Source organism: Scyliorhinus torazame, chromosome 7 (assembly GCF_047496885.1).
Source record: "Scyliorhinus torazame isolate Kashiwa2021f chromosome 7, sScyTor2.1, whole genome shotgun sequence".
Classification (NCBI taxonomy): domain Eukaryota; kingdom Metazoa; phylum Chordata; class Chondrichthyes; order Carcharhiniformes; family Scyliorhinidae; genus Scyliorhinus; species Scyliorhinus torazame.
Window position 1 is genome coordinate 69,486,647 of NC_092713.1, and position 22,164 is coordinate 69,508,810.

Consider the following 22,164-nt stretch of genomic DNA (forward strand, 5'->3'; position numbering starts at 1 on the left):
GTTTGGTATCCACTGCCTACCCTTCCCATAGACCCCAGATCCTTGGCATGGTACTGGTCGTGGACCTGACGTGTAATATGAGGACCCACAGAAGCTGACTGTGGCCATAAATGTGGTGGTATTGTAACAAAATCGGCTGTACGTTCTTTTCCCGTGACTGTGGCTGTAACCTTGACTGGCCATTCGGTCCCAATTAACGGCCGGTATCTGTCCTCCAACTCCCTGTTTTTTCCGGTTCTGTCATAGGCCAGGGTAACGTGATGCAGTGAATGTTCAATGTCTAACATCCACCACTGGGGAGTGATAGAAATATAGCACTGTTGTCTCATCCTCCATGATTGAACCGTTACCCCTTCGTCTCCGCACTCTAGCTGTAGCTGGAAGATACACAGTAATTCTCGGGCCAACGAGTTACAGTCCAATCCAGTAGTCACCACAAACTGATGTTACAGCATCAGGGTTTGGTATTTTCCAAATCGGCAACTGTCTCAGAGTCTCACTAGGGGGCGCTCTAGCGGATTCCTCTGGTTCTTCAAAGACTTCGACGTCCTTCCCTTCTACAAGGGGGAGCTCCAGCTCCTCAGAACCATTCCCATCCTCTTTGTTCTCCTACTTTTCTGTCCTACCATATCGGTCTGAAGGGATCTAGGTGGTATGCATGATTGTTTCTGGATAGAATCAGGCCCCTCTCTCATTGTCCGAGATGGGGTCCTAGAGCTAACTGAGCTTGCTGAACAGAGCTCCCCTTCTCTTTTAAAAAAAAATAATTTAAAAAAAATTCTCCTCCATTTTCACATTTTCTCCCACATTTACATCCATCAACAATAAACAATAATCAGCAAGATATGTCAGTCCCCATAATAACAACAACGATCCCATCTACCCATCAACCCCCAAACCTCAACCCGCATGTTTACATAAATAAATGACAAAAATAAATCAGGGATTCCCCGTAGTCACCCTTAATCTTACACAGCTCCCACCCCCCCCCCCCCCCCCCCCCCCACCCCCCACCCCAGGCCTCCAGCTCCTCCCGTCCACTGCCTCTTGTAAAACTCCTCCCCTACCCTCGGTTCCTTCCCCCCCAACTTTCCACCCCGGCTAGACCACTCGGACCCTGTTCTGCCAGGCTCCGATGGCCGCAGCCCCTCCCCCACCTCACTCCCGTTCACTGGCCGGCACACACCGGCCAGCGTGGAGGCCCCCGCCCGGGTCCCTTTCCCACTTGCCCGGCCCCAGGAAAGCCCAAAGATCCCCTTTTAGCAAACAAACCCCGCCTATCCACCTACACCCCAAAGAACTCTCATTTCGAGTGAAAGTCCCGTCCCTTCCCTCGTCCAAATATATACCACCTTGGCTCCTTTAATCTCTACACCCGCGCACAGTGATACAGAAAAGAAGAAAATACAGTCATGAGGTTACATAGGCACATGGCCATTCCTCAGTTTGTCAGTTCTGCCACAGTCCTTCTGCTTTCGCAAACTCCTCCGCTGCTTCCGCCGTTCCAAAATAAAAGTCCCTGAGCTTGTAAGTCACCCTCAGCTTCGCTGGATATACAATGCCGCACCGCACCTTGCTAATGTACAGTGCCCTCTTCACAAGGTTGAAGGCAGCCCGCCTCCTTGCCAGCTCCACCGTAAAGTCCTGGTATACACGTATACCAGCTCCAGCCCACTGCACCACCCACTTCTGCTTGGCCCAGCTCAGGACCTTCTCCTTCACCCTGTACTTACGGAAGCACAGAGTCACTGCCCTTGGCGGCTCACTCGCCTTTGGTACAGGCCTCCACGACCGATGAGCCCGATCCAGTTCATATCGGGAGGGGTCCTCCCCCTCCCCCAGTAGTTTTGCCAGCATCGTGGCAAAATACTCAGTCGGCTTCGGTCCTTCAACTCCTTCGGGCAGCCCCACAATCATCAAGTTCTGTTGCCTGGATCTATTTTCCAGGTCTTCCATTTTTCCTCGCAGATCCTTGTTAGTATCCATCACCTTCCGCATCTCTTTCCCCATCGAGGCAAGTTGATCACCGTGCTGCAATAATGTCTCCTTCACTTCCTTCAGCGCCTCCCCTTGCTCCCGCACCTCTGCCACTGCACTCGCCACCTCCGTCCTCACCGGGGAAACCGCCTCCTCCACCAGCACACTCAAAACCTCCCTCATCTCCTTCCTCACCGTCTCCATGCATTTCGCAATCTGCGCCAACTGCTTTTCAAATTCCACAGCCATCACCTTGGTTATTTCTTCAGCCGTAAGCAGTGTGGCCTTCCCTGGTGCTCCAGCCTCCATTTTTCCTGGTGACCCCACGGTGACCTTTCCACTCCCCGACGGACCTCCAGCTGGTTTTTTTCGGCCGTTTTTCTGCTCACCCTCGCCATTTTTCTTTGTTCTTTTTTTCCTCCTGTGTCTTCTCAGTGCCTCCTCCATGCCTTCTCCCTTCTTCTGCCGCCTCCGCGCACCCTGGGACCGGGCTTAAAGCCCCGAAATTGCCGTTCCCGAGCGGGGGCTCTCCATTGTGCGGCCGCCTCCCGCCCGACGTCACCGGAAGTCCAGAGCTCCCCTTCTCTAACAGACAGTGAAGATGCTGAAATAGGACCCAAGCTATCAACTGAAGAGGCTGGCATGATTTGAATCTAAATTATGATGCCCTGGTGGTTCCGGAATTAGTGCAGACAATGCTACTGGTGCAGTCAGGACTCTAGCCGACATGGTCCAATTTTCTAGGTCCTCATCTGCTTCTGTCAATGCAAGGCCAGCCATTGAACTACGTAGCCTTTTTTTTGAATGCACACTCCTTTTTCAAGATCTCCAGAATTTTCTGGTTCCCCCTTTCACTAATTGGAATCCCCATTTTAAGGGCATTTTCTTGCCAACTTAATAACATGATCTTATCCCTCTCATGCTGACAATATTATCTCCATAATCTAATTAACTCTTTAGCTTTCATACTTTGGCTCTCTTTTTTAAAAAAAAAATTTAATTTGCCTATTTATAACCAATGGCAATTTTTGCTACTTGGCAAAATTATTTAAAAGGTTTTCACAGTGTTCTTTTAAAACTTAAAATGGTTGAAAATTCAAATTGAAATACTGCAACCTGCAAGCTTAGCTCTGATCTCAACTCAGAACTGAATTTACAATTTGCTTAACACAAACTTGTATAACTTTTACAACTTAATTAATTCTTTATCTTAACAATTTTTCTTTTAACAAGTTTTTCTTACAGTCACAAAAATGTTGGCTGCTATCAATGAGGGAGCAGTTAGCTGCGGTGATTTATACCGGAGCAAAGTCAACTGTCATCTCCAGATTTACACTTTTTAAAATGGTGTCAGTGAGTTTCTTTAAGTTTCTATTATTTCACAAATAAAATGAGATAAACATTATTTCAAGTAATTCAAACTTAAGATTCTGTCAATGTCAACCAATTGCTTGCTAAAATAATTAACTTTTATCAAAGAGGTGGAGAAATCCACTGGTTTCCTTTAATTAATTCAAAACGTAACTTTGCTGGAGTTTCACTGACTCGAAAGAAAGGTATCCAATTACACCACAGGCTGCCTGTTATCTCAAGGCCCTTGTGAGAAGCACTGTCTGTAGTCATTAACTTTGGCTGCTGCTGTTAACCCTTTGAGAGACTTCTGCTTTAACTAACATGCAGCATCCAGTTTTTTGGATGTTCTTTTGTTTTGAAATTTATCCAAACATTTCCCCATAATCTCTAACTAGTCCTCTAGACTGCGTTTCTTGCCACTACAGTCGAAGGATACAATTTTAGCTTAATCAACTATAGATTTAAAAACACTCTTGGAACTGAACCCTCCTCTCTCTGAGGTCCCATCAGTTCATCAAAACACTCACACACTCTTGGAACTAAACCCTCCTCTCTGAGGTCCCATCAGTTCATCAAAACACTCACACACTTTTGGAATTAAACCCTCCTCTCTGAGGTCCCATCAGTTCATCAAAACACTCACACACTCTTGGAACTAAACCCTCCACTCTGAGGTCCCATCAGTTCCAAAACAAATCCAAAACCGAACTGTCAATTATGATATCCTATCAGTTAAATTTTCTAATCCCCAGACTGACCTTTGATTTCATCGAGACGATCTTTCCGTACCAACCGCAAGTGACCAGACCAATCAGACCATAAGAAGAGGGAAAACCAATGTGTGTCATTTTCCAGCTACACACATTGTGGGCCCATTTCCACTTTCCTTGACCAAAATCAGTCTAATTCTGATTTTGTAGTTGGTCGATAACCGTCTGGAGAAATCCCGGGTTTCCGGCACCAAATGACAAATGTTGAATTCTTTACCCGTCAGTCTGGCCTCAATAAAACTCGAGATGGATTTATAGGCATAGTATTATTTATTTTTAACCAACTTGCAAGTCTGACTCGCTTCTCAGGGACACAGAACACAGAACCAGTCTCCTGGACCCCTTGGAAACGAATGAAGAGACAAAGGGATCTCTGCAAATACATTCAAATGGCATCACGTTTCAGATACACGATTCCCATAGGTCATCCTGTACCCCTCCTGACCTGGCCATACATCCTAATTGGCTCACTTCTCATTCCTTAACCCTGGCCTCTTGTTACCCAGCATCCTTTTCTCCTCCTCTACCAGACACCCCTCCCCCTTCCTTGCCATGCTTTCTGAAATCCTTTGTCTGTGAACTCACTAGAATTAGACCGGCCTACATCTATGTTACTGTAACTAATATATTTAAACTAACTATTTTATATCACATTCGTCAGCAGTACCGTCACCATGATGTCTGGCTGGAGCCCTACAGGACTCTTCCTCCATTCTGACCCCTCTACTTCCCACCACCGCCTCACTTTCTCCACATTCACTGCCCAGTAGTAGTGCAGCAGGTTCGGTAATGCCAACCCCTCTTTCTGCCTCTGTAGCAGGGCACTCTTTACCCATGGCACATCCCCTGCCCTTAACTCCAAAACTGTGTCCAGTTTCTGGAAAAAGGCTTTAGGAATAAAAATCGGAGTGCCTGGAATAGGAAACATGGCAGGATATTCATTTTCACCACTTGGGCCCTCCCCGCAAGCGGCAGGTGCAGTATACACCCATAGTTTTGCCGGGTACAGCATCCCGAACCGGATATGCCGTTGAGAGAGCTGCCTTGGCCCTGTTAAACCCAGCACGCCTTTTCGCCAGCTCCGCTCCAAATTCCTGATATATTCGGACCTTGCTCCCCTCCCATTCGCAGTTCTCCCTGACTCACCGCAGGCTCTTCTCTTTCTCCACAAACTTGTGAAACCTTACAATCACTGTCTGCGGCAGCTTCCCCCGCTCTTGCTTCTGCCTTAGGGACCTGTGCGTGCTATGAACCTTGTCCAGCACCTTCTCAGCCTCCAGCCCGGCCAGCATCCTGGAGACTTATCTCGTAGCACTCATGCCGTTCACACCTCCAGGCAGACCAACAATACATCTGCCTTCTCGATCTGTCTCCTGCTCCTCTACCTTTCCTCTTTTTTAAAAATAACTATAGAATGCCCGAATCATTTTTTCCAATTAAGGGGCAATTTAGCATAGCCAATCTACCTACCCCGCACATCTTTGTGTTGTGGGAGCGAAACCCATGCAAACACGAGGAGAATGTGCAAACTCCACACGGACAGTGACCCAGAGCCGGGATCGAACCTGGGACCTCAGCGCCGTGAGACAGCAGTGCTAACCACTGTGCCACCATGCTGCCCCTCTACCTTTGCTCTTAACAACTTGAAAAGGCCCCCAGGAGCCCCACCACCGCCTCCAATGCTACCACCCGATCACTATGGTCAGACATCACCCTCTCCATCTCCCGGATCTGTGACTAACCGTGCCTCCAAGCACTTCTCGACTCCCTCCATTGAGCCTTTCAGGGGTGCAACCGCTCCTCCGATGGCCTTCAATTGATCTTCCTGCATCTCCTTTCTTTGTTGGCAGAACTCTTTGATAAACGCCATCAGCTGCTCCATCTGGGGCTTTCCAACATACGATGACCCTTTCCCTCCGCCATCTTTCCAACTGTTGCTGTGCCACGGGTCTCTTCCAATTCCTTCTTCTGCCGGGTCTGATGCCACTCCTGAGGGGAATCTTCTCCTCCACACCTTCAGTTACACTTTCCCGTCAAAATTCTCCCGTTTTCTGGCAAAAAGAGCTCAAATGCATGCCTTTGAGCCGGTGCTATCCTGGGTGCAACCACTCACTCCATAGCCGCCACCTGAGGTCCCTTAACTACCTTGGCTAATGTTGTCGTAGAATCGTAGAATCCCTACAGCGCAGAAGGATGTCATTCGGCCCATTGAGTCTGCACTGACCCATAGAGTCATCGATGTTTACAGCATGGAAACAGACCCTTCGACCGCTTGTCCATGCCGCCTAGTTTCTATCACTAAGCTAATCCCACTTGCCCACATTTGGCCCATATCCCTCTATACCCACCCTGCCCATGTAACTGTCTGACCCTCTGAAAGAGCTCTATCTAGGCCTAATCCTCCGCCTTGCCCTCATTACCCAATAACCCCACCTAACCTTTGGACACTATGGGGAAATTTAGAATGGCCAATCCACCTAACCTGCACATCTTTGAACTGTGGGAGGAAACCGGAGCACCCGGAGGAAGTCCACGCAGACACGGGGAGAATGTTCTAACTCCATCCAAACAGTTGCCCAAGGTTGGAATTGAACCTGGCACTGTGCTGCCCTTGTTTGACATCCCCCAGTTCAGGCAGACCTCTTGCATATTTCCAATTTTAAACAGGATTTGCATGTTTCACAGTGGCCACTTCTGATCTATGTCAGCATTCTGATTTGCTGTATGCCACATTCCACAAATTGGCTTATGTTTCAATCAGTATTTCACATCCTGTCATTCAAGAAATTAATCCACAGCATTCTTAATCTTCTGGGATAGTATTACAATAATGCAGCGAGAAATTTCCCTATCTTTCAGATTCGCTGTGACTTGGAGTAGTTAAATTTGATAAGCTTTTCACTTTTTTGGAAATATATGGGCCTCTTTTTTTCCTTCCGTGCTTTGTCCTTCTTTGTCTTTTTCTCGCTGCCTTTTTCACCCTATTCCAGATTGATGATGAATTAGGAACTAGTGACTCTGATTGGTCCAAGCTGCCTTCATGTTCTCACAGACTTCTCCGAACTGGTAACTTCATTTTTTTCCTCGGCAACTGAAATTGTTCCTGTCCAAAATAAAGATCGAAACAAAATAAATGTAAAACATTATATTTCACAGTGTATCTTTAGAACTGCCGTTGGACTTTTAGTTCACATTGTTACTTGGCAACCATTGCCTCTCACAAAGACCCAGAATTTTTTTTGATATTTTTGCCCAGAACTTTGATTCTATGGGCTGAACTTGGATTGTACAATGTACCAGGGTGCACCTGTGCCAGTCAGTCAGCTTTAACAATTGCTGCTTAAAGTTTGAAAAGATACTGGAGGTAAATTTCTAAATATTTTATCTGGAGTGTATTTTTAAAAAGCAAAACTTTGAGATTGACAAAAAAGACAACTAATCAAACAGCTTTAATACTTTTGGGCTTGTGTACTGGCCTCTGCCAAAGGCAGGAGCAGAGGTGGACAGGTGCGAGAATTAGCACCGCCAGCAAGCATGCAATTGCTTGGCTCCATCCCACCCCCAGGCCATTTTGCGGCAGTGCGATAGGGGGTTGTGGGCAGCAGGAATACCTACCCACATCCAGCAGGAAGCCATTAAATGTTTACTAAAGCTGCATAGAGCAGCCCCTTGTGTGGAGAGGCCCTCCCTGTCTATCTTGATGCAGATCACCCTGCAGTTCGCTGATAGTCCCTTCCTCATGGTCTGGCCTGGCAGAATAACACATAATTTAAATTCAAAAATGTTGAAGAAAGTATGCCCCCAGTTTGAAGTGCTTTCTCCCTACATACCTGCTGTTGTGGGCGGAGGCAAAGACTCCATGAGAGGCCAGGCAGACAGAGTGCAACTCACCTTATTCCACACTAGTCACAATTATCTCTCCTCTCCACTCCCGACAGGGTCTCCTTCCCTGAACTGCTTCCAGATTGGGGTTTATATTCTGTGGGGAGCACCTCCAATTGGGAGGATGTTCTGCTGCCTAGTCACCTGAGTAGCTCATGCCCTGAGGCACATGCAGGATGTGTTTCTCTGAGCTCCTGCTGCTTCTGGCTGTAACCCTGCTTCTGGATCTGGTGTGTTATTCTGTTTGCTGGCTGCCTCTTCCGGGCTTTGAAGCCTGGATTACGGCAAGGGTGAACGATGCTACTGTTGTGGGAAAAATTAACCACTTCAAGAGTCAGACTTGCTGTGTTCAGATAAATGCAGTTTTATTGTTACACGAAGCTTCGGGAGAAAGTGTACGTACCCCGCGCGGTACAGTAGCCAGCCTTTCTCCCGGTTTGAATGGTAGTCATTCATTTTATACTTTGGGTTCACAATGAGCCCAGATAGAAAACAATTATCACCTTGTTATCTTTAAACATTTTATAGATTGTACATCGCTATCACAATGCGCCCAGATACAAAACAATTATCACCTTGTTATCTTTAAACAGCCACGTTGTGTTCACAATGAGCCCAGATACAAAATAATGATCACCTTGTTATCTTTAAACAGCCACTTTGGGTTCACAATGCGCTCAGATACAAAACAATTATCACCTTGTTATCTTTAAACGTTTTATATCGCTATTTGTAACATTTTGCCATTTACACATGGCCGCAGTCAAAGAGGTTTAACAGGTTACAGGCAGCAGCAGGAAAGTAGTATCGATTGTCCCTTTGTTTTAGGAAATGGCCCAAGACATTCGTATTAGCATATCATTGTGTACACCTTGGCTGAAGTCAGCTTTATTCAAGTGGTGTCCCGCATTTATGTATTTCTTAATCTTCCTGTCTGGCTCCCTTTGTCCTGGATCTGTTCCTATCTGTCCTACTGGCACCCCGCTGGACTCCAGGCATCAGTTATGTCTGCTTTATTCTCTGTGTCTCCATCTTGTGTGTCAGGCAGCCATCTTCTGTGCCAAGTGCCCTTTTGAACCATTTCCCACTTCACTATCACTGGTTGGATGGAGGGCAAGAGGAGCCTGTTGCTGCTGCCAGTTGCTTGCAGGGGAAAAAGAAAAGTGCTTGCCTTCCTCCAGTTGCCACGTCTCGATCTCGTATCTGTTACTGGCTGCCTTTCTGCTTACCGGTTGGGAGTGGAGCACAGGGCGCATTTTGGTTGGCTGCTGCTGGGCTGAAAGTGGAGGAGAACAGACTCGCTTTTGCAGTTTTAGACTGGATGGTGTCTGGAGACCGGATGCTGGAACTGTGAGAGCAGCCGGGCCGTGGCCCAGTTGCTGTTTCTTTTGTATTCTTGAGTTGTCAATAAACTTAGAAATGGATGCTATACAGGCTCTGTCCCTGTGGGGTGTCATAACACCTGGCATCTTCGCCTGCTGCTAGGTTAGGAAGGCCTCTGATTTATCCTCCATCTTCAGGAGCTTACCTGCTGACAGTGAGCCAGAATTCTGGCCATTAATTGGCCGCTCCAGGGAAAAGTAACTTTGAGGATGGAATCTTTCCAATGGCGTATAAGTTTGGTGGCAGGAGCACAAGCAAGAGTGATTTCTGCTTAGCGGGGGGGGGGGGGGGGGGGGGGGGGGGGGGGAGACAGCTGGCCACACCCTATCTTCCTATCTTGTGCTGCTCAACTTATTACATTTGTATTTCCAAGAAACACAGCAAATCTTTCAGTGAGGTATTCACCATTACCGCATGAGGTTGAATGTCCTGCTGCCATATTTAAGGGGCACCTGGACAACTGTTCATTTCAAGCCAGGAGCATCAGTCTGGCTGTCATGCAAGGTTCTGCATCAACCAGAATGTCCCACAGAAGGCAACATGTGGCTCCACGGTTCAAAGATGTGTCCCTGAATGTTTTCCTCCAGATCGTCCTAGAGTAGGACTTTTAGAGCAGGCTCTGGGCCACAGTCTGGTGAGCACATCACATACAAGGACCTTGGGTGACTGTGTGTAGTTTGCAAGTTCTCCCCATGTTTGTACATTTCCTCCGGGCACTCTGGTTTCCTCCCACAGTCCAAAGATGTGCAGGTTATGTGGATTGGCCATGTTAAGTTTCCCTTTTGAATCCAAAGATGTGCAGGTTAGGTGGATTAGCCATGATCAATGTGCGAGGTTATTGGGATAAGGTCAGGGAGTGGGCCTAGGTAGAGTGCTCTTTGAGAGGGTTGATGCAGACCCGATTGGCAGAATGGTCTCTTCTCCACTGTCGGGAATTTATGGATATTGGTAATGTGGACACGGCAGGGGAACATCCAGAGATGCGCAGACTGCACTGAAGGCTGGAGGAGTCTGCCCACATTCTGTCTGCTATCGCAACTCCAGCAAGCGAGCGCTTGGCTCCCTCCATGGAATGGCTGGCAGCCAGTGCTATGTAGAAAGGGCATGGCCTCCAAACACCCAAATCTGAAGCCCTTGACAAAAGGTCCCGGGAACATGTTATCCTGAACAGTTCTCACCCAGCCTGAGTCAGAAGGTCCGTCGAGAAAGGATCAGAAGGATTTGAAGGCAAGAAAGGAGTGGGGTGGAAATCTGAATGATCTTGCCCACAGTTATTGCACCTGCAAATATACATTCACGTGCACCGTTTGGAAATGTCCTGAATTCTCATCTTGCTGCTAATTGCTTCAATGGTTGTGGACATTTAAGGCTGCATCACAGAGGACAAAACTTGACAAAAACTACTGCATCTCCTTCCAGGCATTCTTTGCAAGGAGGTTAATCTCCCACAGTAATGTCAGATTAATGTGATCAGCAAATGTGGTATACCCTTAGATGAACTCTCAGTACGACACACATTTGTGTGTTGAAGAAAGCACACTTGCATGAGTAAAATTTTAAAAATGATTCCAGTCCTTAACTTGATGCTCTGTGACATAGCCTTTAGCCATCTTGCCCTCATATACAGGAATTATTCCAGAATTTCTTTGGCATGACACATCTCATCCCTATTTTGGAAGTCACCCTTAAAAATCTAGTTTTGCAATGGTCTTTGGGCACTACGTAATACAACTTCCAGTTTTTAAAAACATGTTACCGTTGGGCTGCTCATGAATGCTGTACTTTTACGCTTCAGAAACATGTAAATGTTGTACTATCTTCAACAAAACCTTGCATTCTTTAACTTCTGGAGAGAAAATTGTTTCAAGGCACTTCATAAAGATCAGCAATAGGAAGCCAACCAAGGAGATAGTGATAGTAGTGAATTTTAAGGAAGATTTTAAACATGTGGAATATGTGTAACAAAATGTAGGGGTTTATAGAATTGTTACGATGCAGAAGGAGGCCATTCAGCCCATCATGTCTGCACAGGGTTTCCAAATGAGCAATATGACGTTTTGCCATTCACCTGCCTTTTCCCTGACACCCTGCATATTGGTTCTGTTCAAATAATCATCTAATTCCCTCTTAAATGCCTTAATTGGACCTGTCTTCACACCAGGCTCCTGGGCCTGGCCAAGCTTGCCATAAACAAGTGCAGACAGCAGGTGACCGAGGGGGTCATCTGACCTGACTGTCTGCCCCTCTCCCGTGGCTACATTCGCGGCTGGGTGTCGCTAGGGTGGGAGCATGTAGTGTCCACGGGCACCATTGAGGCTTTCCGTGCCCGCTGAGCCCCGCAGGGACTGGGGTGCTTTTAATCACATTTTAGTTTGATATTTTAAGTTTCACATGTGATTTGTTTTTGTTTAAGGCAGTATCCTTTTAAGGGCCTGCCCCTTTAAATTTGTCCCTCAGTTTATTTAATTTAGTTTCTTTGGCTTCATCAAAATGGTTGGAACCTGTCTTCTTGGCCCGAACCACATTTGCTTCTTTTACAAATCACTTTATATCTGTGTCCTCTCCTTCTCTATTCTTTTACAAGTGGGAACAGTTTCTCCCTATCTACTCTGTCCAACCTCCTCATGATTTTGAACAGCTATATCAATTTCCTCTTGGCCGTCTTCTCTCCAAAGAGAACAGTCTCAATCTCTCCAATCTATCCTCATAAATGAAGTTTCTCATCTCTGGAACCATTCTTGTAACCACATCTGCATCGTGTGCAATGATACCATTGAGTCACTTCCACAGCACCACACTGGAGAAGAGCTCCCTCTTGATCCTTCTCAAGTGGAAGTCACAAAGACCAATAAACAGCTTTTATTGGGCACATCACCGAGAGCTGATGGCATCCCATCTGAAGAATTCAATAATGGAGCAATTGACCTGGTTAGGAAATTCCCTAGTCTCTTCTGTCTATTCTGGAACTTGGGCACTGTGCCCTACGACTACTAGGCCTCCATAACAAACGGAAAGGGGGCAAGTCCACCTGTGACAATCATTGTGGAATATCTCTTCTTTCAACAGCAGGAAGCTAGCAAGTGGTTAGCACTGCTGCCTCTCAGCGCCAGGGACCTGGGTTCGGTTCCGCCATTTGTGCCTGTGTGAAGTTTGCACTTTCTCCCTGTGTCTGGGTGGATTTACTCCGGGTGCTCCAGTTTCCTCCTGCAGTCCAAGGATTTGCAGGTTAGGTGGATTGGCCACGCTAAATTGCCCGTAGTGTCTAAAAGGTTAGGTGGGGTTACAAGGATAGGGTGAGGGCGGTGGGCTTAGGTAGGATGCTCGTTCGGTGTAGACCCGATGGGCTGAATGGCCTCCTTCTGCACTGTAAGGATTCTACGATTCTATAAGCGTTATTCTTAATTGAAGTGTCACTCATCTCATTGACTCTGTGAACTCAGAATGACAGTGTGACGTCCGTGCCGGGGAACAGTGGAAATGATCTTTGCAGCAGGTCAAATTCAAGAAAAGTCCCGCGGCAGAATAAGAACCTCTATACAGGAACATGGGAGTAGACTACTCAACCCCTCCCACTTTCTCCATCATACGTTGTTCATTGTCCTGACCCAGGCTTTTGACACAGTACCCTGAAAGGCTGGTGGACAGTTCTATGCCGATGCGACTGCCCTGAAAAGATGATCAGAGTCATTTGCTCGTTTCACAATGGCATGATGGCCAGTGTGATGCAAGGTGGTGCATCATTAGATGCCTTTTCTGTCACCAACAGCAAGGCTGTGTATTGGCTCCTGCAGCGTTTGCCACAAACCTCCTAGCCATGTTCCAGTACGCACTCAAAAGACCTTGACACAGAACGACACATTGAATTCAGGACAAACGGCATCCTCTTCAACTTGCTGCAACTCATACGGTGGGGGGGGGGGGGGGGGTTTAAGTATGAGCTTAGGGGTTTTGTTTTCATGTTGGGTGAGGTTCAGGGGCAAGGGGGAGTCTTTGAATGCCTAGTCGATGCTGGTTGGGTGTGGTGTTGGCGGGAGATGGGATGGAGGAGGCGGGAAGGGTGGATTAATTTTCTGACAGTAGCTTGGGACTTTTTTGTTCGGTTGTGTTGGGGATTTGGTGGACATCTTGGGTGGGCCTGATGTTGGCTCGCCTTGAGAGGTTGCTGGACTGCCCCACAGGGTGTGAATGGCTGACTCTGGTATGGGGCGGGGATAGATGACCCCCCCATCCAGCTGGTCACATGGAAATTGAGGGGATTGAGCAGCTCGGCAAAGAGATCTAGAGTGATTGCTCACCTTAGAGGTTTGAAGGCTGATGTGCTGGAGACCCATTTGCGGGTTAAAGATCCACTTGGTGAAAGGCACAAGACAGGGGTGTCCACTGTCCCCACTACTGTTTGCCTTAGCAACTGAGCCTCTGGCCATAGCATTGAGGTCATCCACAAAGTGGAGGGGGAATAGAGAGGATGTCTTTGTTTGCGGACGACTTGCTGTTGTATGTGGCAGAGGCGCTGTCAACAATGCCCCTAAACTCTTGCCCCGGCAAGAGGCCGCCTCCATCTGCTCCCACGCCGACCCCTCCCCCACTACCCACTTCCTAACCATAGCAATATTCGCTGCCCTGTAATAGTTCATTATATTTGGCAAGGTCAGCCCACTCCCCCCGTGTCCCCGCTCCATCAGCACCTTCTTTACCCGTGGGGATTTCCCCACCCAAACAGACCCCGATATCAAAGCATTAACTTTCCTAAAGAATGATTTTGGGATGAATATCGGGAGGTTCTGAAAAACAAATAAGAGCCTCGGGAGTCTGCACCCAGTCCGCCAGTGAAAGCGGGAGCACATCTTGAAATCCCCCCTCATCATTCCACAACCGCGCCAGAATCAACTTGTGCAATTGTTCCTATCCCCGCACCACCTGGGTGCCCAAATACCTGAAGCTCACCCTCACCATCCTGAATGGCAGCTCTCCCAACCTCCTCTCCTGCCCCCTTGCCTCAACCAGGAAGATCTCACTCTTCCTCATGTTTAACTTGTATCCGGAAAACCGGCCAAACTCTTCTAGAATATTCATAACTCCCCCGATGCCTCCCAGTGGGTCCGAAATATAAAGCAACAGGTCATCCGCATATAGCGAGACCCTGTGCTCACCTCTCCACCCGCACTATCCCTCTCCAACTTCTTGACACTCTAAGCACCATTGCCAGTGGCTCTATTGTCAAAGCAAAGAGCAACAGAGAGAGTGGGCACTCCTGCCTTGTTCCACGGCGCATGCCGAGCTCACCCAATTTGTCCGTACACTTGCTACCAGCATTCTATACAACAGTCAGACCCAGTCCACAAATCCCTGCCCGAACCAGAACCGTCCCAACACTTCCCACAAACACTCCACCCGATCAGACGCCTTCTCCCCATCCATTGTGACCGTCTCCTCCAATCCTGTCCCTCCGGGGGCATCATTATCACATTCAGTAATCTCCTGACATTCGCCGACAGATTCCTCCCCTTTACAAACCCCGTCTGGTCTTCCCCTATCACCCCCGCCACACAGTCCTCAATTCAAGAGGCCATGATCGTTGTCAGTAGTTTAGCATCCCCATTTAACAATGATATTGGGCGATAGGACCCACACTGCTCCCGGTCTTTATCCTTCTTTAATATTAAGGATATGGAAGCCTGTGATAATGTTGGGGGGAGTTCATCCTTATCCATCCCTCCGACGCTGACTTCATATGCAGTATTTGCAGTTAGTTATGCAAATCGAGATTGGCCTCATGTCGCACACGAGACAATATAACTGTAAATGTGGGTTCCTGAATTATTGATAGCAAGGGCTTTCCACAAAGAGTAGTTTATTCATTAGCTTCGCAGCTCTGCCCAGGCTCCCGCCACACGACCTCTTTTGTGGCCATGTTCCCACACGACCACTCGGTCTACAATAACAGAAACTGTAAGGAAAACAGGGAAATGCTGACAAAACTCAGCAGGCCTGGCAGCATTTGCCTTTTTTGTTTCTGATTCCAGCATCCACAGTATTTTGCTATTGTTTTATCACAGAAACTGCAAACTAGCATTTTCTTTACTGATTCATGGAATTGGGGGAAATGTATTGGTACAGCCTAGAACTCTATAATAAATTTGTCAACCAGCATTTCTCTTTCACAAAGCCATTTTGGCTTGATTATATTATTATTTTCCAGATGGCTTGCTACTGCTTCCTTAATTCCAACATTTTCCCAGTAACTAACTGGGCCAGCTGAAGTCTTGCTTAATTTTAATCTTATACCCACCGTTTAATAAACAAAATATTCTCAGGCAGTGTGAACACATCAGGACAATGAGAGGGGATGTTCCTGTGTCCAATGAGGTCGGCGCTTAGGCGGGATTTCCTCTCAACACCAGCCTCCCAGTCAATGTAGAACTTTGCCAATTTCACTTCCGTACTTGTTGCAGCCGATGTCAGTCGTGTGTGTGGGAAGTTTGACCGCACCTGGCAGAGGCGGCCTTGCTCGCTCGGGTATCGGAATGTCTCTGCAGACTGTTCTGACCTCACTGACCAGGGGAGGACTGGGCTCTACATGGGGCAGAGTCACGTCGCTGGCTGTCAGCAGAAGGCGATGCTCCAACATCAGTGGCCCTACCGAAATCCATGTCCAGCGTCTACAGGGGGAGAACTCGGGTAAGGGATTCGTCTCCGGTGTTATGCTTTTGCTATTGCAATGTTTGCAACTGTGTACGACTTTTGCCCTCGAGGTCACGGAGTGTGAATGTGCTGAGCAGTGTTTGCTCTAACCTAAGTCTGTCTGTAATAGTGAGGTTTCCCGTCGGTACATTCATCATTCCGATTTAAATAAATTTAAGAAATGTATCTGACGTCGTTTATGACTTAAAGGTCACTGCCAATGAAATAATTTTGAATACGGTCATTGTTGTAACGTAGCAGCCAGTTGAGACGCAACAGAATGCTAGAAATAGAAGAGGCAAATGAATAGATAGTCAGATAAAAGGCCACAGACTTTAAAAGATTAATCCTGTGTCTTTCTGTACACCTGCTATACCCAACCTACTGAGTATGTCCAGCATCCGTTATTTTTATTTCAGGATTCCAGCAACTGCACTATTTTTCTTTTGGTTAGGTGAACTGTTTTAGTGATGCTGGTGGGATCTATTACCGGTCTCCATAGTAAGAAGTCTCAACACCAAGTTTAAGTCCAACAGGTTTATTTGAAGTCACAAGCTTTCGGAAGCTGAATGTCTGGCATGACTGTGATAAACCACTATTGCACCTCTATTAGGTGATGTACGGTAGGACCTGTACTACAGGTATGTTGGTAGTCCCTGCCTGCTGGCTCCGCCCAGTAGGCAGAGTATAAATATGTGTGTCCTCCATGCTGCAGCTATTTCACCAGCTGCTGTGGGAGGCCACACATCTTGGAGCAATAAAGCCTCAGTTGTACCCAACTCAAGTCTTTGTGCAATTGATCATGCCTCAATGACATGATTGCATCATTGACATGGATACTGCCATCACACGTGAGATCACTACCCACCAGATACATGGTACATACTCATGCCATTCGGTCATTGTTGCCGACCGCATACGCTGCAGGAAAGGATGTCCCGAGGCATGGTACATCGGCAGTGATGCACTACCTATTATGATGAGACGAGAGTAGAATGTAATCGAGGTTTTATTACACAGAGATGTGTGGCCTCCTACAGCAGCTTACAAAATGGCTGCTGTTCGGAGAGCACACTCATTTATACTCCGCCTCCTGGGCGGAGCCAGCAGGCAGGGATCTACCCCCATACCTGTAGTACAGGGGCCTTACCGTAATACCCATATATACAATATAATACAACAGTGGTGACTACCACATTCACCCCCTGTTAAAAATGAGTCCAGCGGAGGTGGTGGAAAACTATATACATACACATTGGTTTTAAAATTACAGAGAAGGTTACAAATTTAGACGATCGGGTGCCTTGATCTGTCGTTGAGAGCGCCGCAGTGCTGATGGCGACTCAGGCGTCCGCTTGGTCTTCAGTGACTCCGGGAGCATGTCAAAATCCTCTTCATCCCCGGGTGGGAGCAAGGGGAGGATGGATTGTCCTGGAGCGGGGGCTGCGGTGGGGTGTCCCGCGGGAGGGGAAGGTGGTGCCGGGGCAGAGGGGGTGGGGCGTGGGGACCCAGCTGGTGCCAGATCCCTGAGGGAGACTATGTCTTGGCGGCCGTCGGGGTACGCTACGTAGGCGTACTGCAGGTTCGCATGGAGTAGCTGTACTCTCTCAACCAACGGGTCCGCATTGTGGAGCCGTACGTGCTTGCGGAGGAGAACGGGTCCTGGAGTTGTCAGCCACGTTGGGAGCAAAACCCCGGAGGTGGACTTCCTGGGGAAGGCAAAGAGATGTTCATGGGGGGTTTCATTGGTCATGGTGCACAGGAGCGACCGAATGGACTGAAATGCGTCGGGGAGGACCTCCTGCCAGCGGGAGGCCGGGAGATCTCTGAACTGTAGGACTAGCTGGACGGCCCTCCAGACCGTCCCATTCACCCGCTCCACCTGCCCGTTTCCCCTGGGGTTGTAGCTGGTCGTCCTGCTCAAGGAAATGCCCCTGTTGAGCAGGTATTGGCACAGCTCCTCGCTCAGTAATGAGGATCCCTGGTCACTGTGGACGTAGGCGGGGAAACCGAACAGAGCGAAGGTGGTATTGAGGGCTTTGATGACGGTGGCAGACGTCATATCGGGACATGGGACCAAAGGGGAATACTCGTCGACCACATAAAGAAAGTACGTGTTGCGGTCAGTGGAGTGGAGGGGCCCTTTGACGTCCACGCTGAGGCGTTCAAAGGGGCGGGTGGCCTTCACCAGGCGCGCACGGTCCGGCCGGTAGAAGTGCGGTTTACACTCCGCGCAGACCTGGCAGTCCCTGGTGATAGCCCTGATTTCCTCGATGGAGTAGGGCAGATTGCGGGCCTTAATGAAATGGTAAAAGCGGTTGACTCCTGGTGACAGAGATCGTCGTGCAGGGTCCGGAGTCGGTGCACTTGTGCGCTGGCACATGTTCCTCAGGACAGGGCATCGGGGGCTCGTTGAGCTTCCCCGGGCGATACAAAATCTCGTAATTGTAGGTGGAGAGCTCAATCCTCCACCTCAAGATTTTATCATTTTTGATCTTACCCCGCTATGTGTTGTTAAACACGAAGGCAACCGACCGTTGGTCAGTGAGGAGAGTGAATCTCCTGCCGGCCAGGTAATGCCTCCGATGTCGCACAGCTTCAATGATCGCTTGGGCCTCCTTTTCGACGGAGGTTTGCCGAATTTCGGAGGCATGGAGGGTGCGGGAAAAGAATGCCATGGGCCTGCCTGCCTGGTTGAGGGTGGCGGCCAGAGCGACATCTGATGCATCTCTCTCGACTTGGAAGTAGAGCGCCTCGTTGACCGCGTGCATTGCGGCCTTGGCGATGTCGGCCTTGATACGGTTGAAGGCCTGGTGAGCCTCGGCCGTCAGTGGGAAAGCGGTGGATTGAATGAGTGGGCGGGCCTTGTCCGCATAGTTTGGGACCCACTGGGCGTAATACGAAAAGAACCCCAGGCATCGTTTGAGGGCCGTGGGGAAGAGGAATTCCATGAGGGCGCATGCGATCGGGGTCGGGCCACTTCTCCTTGTTGTAAGTTCGGTTGAGGAGTGTGGCGGTGTGGAGAAATTTGGAAAGGTTAGCGTCGTGGTCCTGCTGGTTGTGGCCGCAGATGGTGACGTCCAGGTACGGGAAAGTGACCTGCAGTCAGTACCGGTCAACCACTCGGTCCACCTCCCGTTGGAAGACCGAGACCCCGTTGGTGACGCCGAAGGGAACCCTAAGGAAATGATAAAGGCGGCCGTCTGCTTCAAACGCAGTGTATGGGCGGTCCGCCTTACGGATGGGGAGCTGATGGTAGGCAGATTTCAGGTCCACTGTCGAGAAGACCCGGTACTGTGCAATCTGATTGACCATATCAGATATGCGTGGGAGGGGGTACGCATCGAGCTGCTTGTACCGATTGATGGTCTGACTGTAGTCAACGACCATCCTGTTTTTCTCCCCGGTTTTCACCACTACCACTTGGGCTCTCCAGGGGCTGTTGCTGGCCTCGATGATACCTTCCCGCAGCAGCCGCTGGACCTCAGACCTGATGAAGGTCCTGTCCTGGGCGCTGTACCGTCTGCTCCTGGTGGCAACGGCTTTGCAATCCGGGGTGAGATTTGCAAACAGGGAAGGCAGGTCGACCTTAAGGGTCGCGAGGCCGCAAACAGTAAGGGGTGATAGGGGCCTGCCAAATTTCAGGGTTAGGCTTTGGAGGTGGCACTGGAAGTCCAGGCCGAGTAGCAAGGCAGCGCAGAGGTTGGAGAGGACGTAGAGCCGGAAGCTGCTGAACTCTACGCCCTGGACGGTGAGGGTGGCGATGCAGCCAGGGAGATTCTTTGGTTAGTGGGGTGTACCATGAGGGAGCAGCGCCTTACCGTATCGGGGTGGATGAAGCTCTCAGTGCTCCCGGAGTCCAGAAGGCAGGATATCTCGTGCCCGTCGACCTTCACCTATGTCGAAGCGGTCGCGAGGTTGTGCGGTCGAGACTGGTCGATCGTGACCGAGGCGAGACACGGCTGGTCGGCGGCGGTTGCAGGCGATGAGCGGCCCGATGAGGTGCCCGAAGGGCCGGGGCCCTGAGGCGGGTAAGATGGCAGTGGCCACGGTTCGCACGTGTCCTGGGGCAGGCAAGATGGCAGCGCCCTCGGGATGCACGTGTCCTGGGGCTGGCAAGATGGCTCCACCCATTGGTTCTGAGGCAAGCAAGATGGCGGTGCCCACGGGCCGCACGTGGTCTGAGGAGAGGAAGATGGCGGCGCCCACTGGCCACACATGGGGGGGGTGCCGGGACAATAGCGCCGATTGAGCGGGCCTGGCACACTGCAGCGAAATGTCCCTTCTTGCCACAGGCCTTGCAGAGCGCGCTCCGCGCCGGGCAACGCTGCTGGGGGTGTTTTGTCCGTCCGCAGAAGTAGCACTTGAGTCCTCTGGGGATGGTTGGCTGCCGCGCGGCGCAGGCGTGGGGTTGGCTGAGGGAGGTAGCTGATGGGGGTCCACGATGGGGTGGCCGCTGGTGGGGTCCACGATGGGGTGGCCGCTGGTGGGGTCCACGATGCACAGGGGGGGTGGGCCGTGTGGTCGGGGGCATAAGCCTGTACGTTGCGTGAGGCGACCGTGAGTGAGAGCGCTAGTTTCTTGGTTGCCGCGAGGTCAAGCATGGCCCCTTCTAAGAGGCGCTGACGGATGTAGTCAGACTCTACGCCTGTAACGAATGCATCTCTCATTAGCAGGTTCGAATGTTCAGTGGTCGAAATGGCCTGGTGGCAACAGTCTCTCCTCAGGGCGAGCAGGGCACGCCAGAAATCTTCCACAGACTCACCGGGAAGTTGGTGCCGTGTGGATAGGAGGTGCCTGGCATAGATATTGTTGGTCTGCTGAGCGTAATTCTCCTTCAGTAGCGCCATGGATTCTGCGTAGGTAGGCGCGTCCTGGACGAGGGGAAAAACGTTGGAGCTCAGCCGCGTGTACAGAATCTGGAGCTTCTGAGATTGCGTCTGGCGCAGACCCGATGTATGCTTCAAAGCAAGCTAGCCAATGTTGGAAGTCCTTTTTGCCGTTGTCTGCTTGAGGATGCAGCTGCAGGCGATCCGGCTTGATGCGGAGGTCCACCTCTGAAAAATCTCTGTGTAGTAAATTGATGCACTATCAATTACGACGAGGCGAGAGTAGAATGTAATCGAGGCTTTATTACACAGAGATGCGTGGCCTCCTACAACAGCTTACGAAATGGCTGCTGTTCGAAGAGCGCACACATTTATACTCCACCTCCTGGGCGGAGCCAGCAGGCAGGGATCTACCCCCGTACCTGTGGTACAGGGGCCTTACCGTAATACCCATATATACAATATAATACAACAGTGGTGACTACCACAGGCAGGCGCTTCGACAACGGATGAACAGACACCACGCAACAATCGCCAGGCAGGAGTGTTCCCTTCCAGTCAGGGAACACCTCAGCAGTCATGGACATTCCGCCTCCAATCTTCAGGTAAACATTCTCCAAGTCGGCTTTCGAGTCACACAACAACGTAGAATCGCCGAGCAGAAACTGATAGCCAAGTTCCGCACACATGAGGACAGCCTCAACCAGGATCTCAGGTTCATGTCACATTACATGTAACCATACTGTCCGGGTTTGCAAATTCCTACTAACTGTTCTGGCTTGAGATAATTCATACCTTGATTACCTGTGAATATCACTCACTCCACACACACTCTGTTCCTGTAAAGATTTGTTTACCTGCAAAAACTCACATTCCAACCATTCTTCACATTCCAATCTGTAATTATCTTGCCATTGTGTATCGCCTCTTTGTGATTATGAACCTGCCTCCACTTCACCTGATGAAGGAGCAGCGCTCCAAAAGCTTTTGATTTCAAATAAACCTATTGGACTTTAACCTGGTGTTGAGAGACTTCTTACGTTCCCACCCCAGTCCGGCACTGGCATCTCCACAACCCATCTCCATGAGTGAGGGCAGATGGCCCAAGGTTTAATATTTCACCTGTAAAATAGCACCTCTGACAGCGCAGTAATGCACTGAAGTGTCAGCCTAGATCATGGCCCAGAATTTGTGTTAAGAATAACAGTGAGACTATCAATGGTTACTGGTAATATGAAGTAACCCCCGCACATTCAAACACTGAAATCAGGAAGTTGCCGTCCAATTTG

The 22,164-nt window shown here is 49.3% G+C and overlaps 1 protein-coding gene and 1 long non-coding RNA gene across 3 annotated transcripts in view; one reads left to right on the forward strand and one right to left on the reverse strand.

Moving 5' to 3' along the window:
* Window positions 1-4,351: 4,351 nt before the first annotated feature.
* On the reverse strand, window positions 4,352-15,755 carry LOC140426293 (uncharacterized). Its single transcript, XR_011948180.1, has 2 exons — window positions 15,655-15,755; window positions 4,352-7,203 (listed from the first exon to the last, which is right to left on the reverse strand). It is a non-coding gene; the product is annotated as an uncharacterized lncRNA (long non-coding RNA).
* A 17-nt stretch (window positions 15,756-15,772) lies between these two features.
* The window catches only part of echdc2 (enoyl CoA hydratase domain containing 2), a 51,025-nt gene continuing 44,633 nt past the window's right edge, over window positions 15,773-22,164 (forward strand). The window contains exon 1 of one of the 2 annotated variants that reach the window (XM_072510870.1): window positions 15,773-16,043. In XM_072510870.1, coding sequence (XP_072366971.1) covers window positions 15,821-16,043 — 223 coding nt within the window. In that variant the 5' untranslated portion in view covers window positions 15,773-15,820. The remainder of the gene's footprint in view (window positions 16,044-22,164) is intronic. The other variant, XM_072510869.1, reaches the window with a different exon arrangement.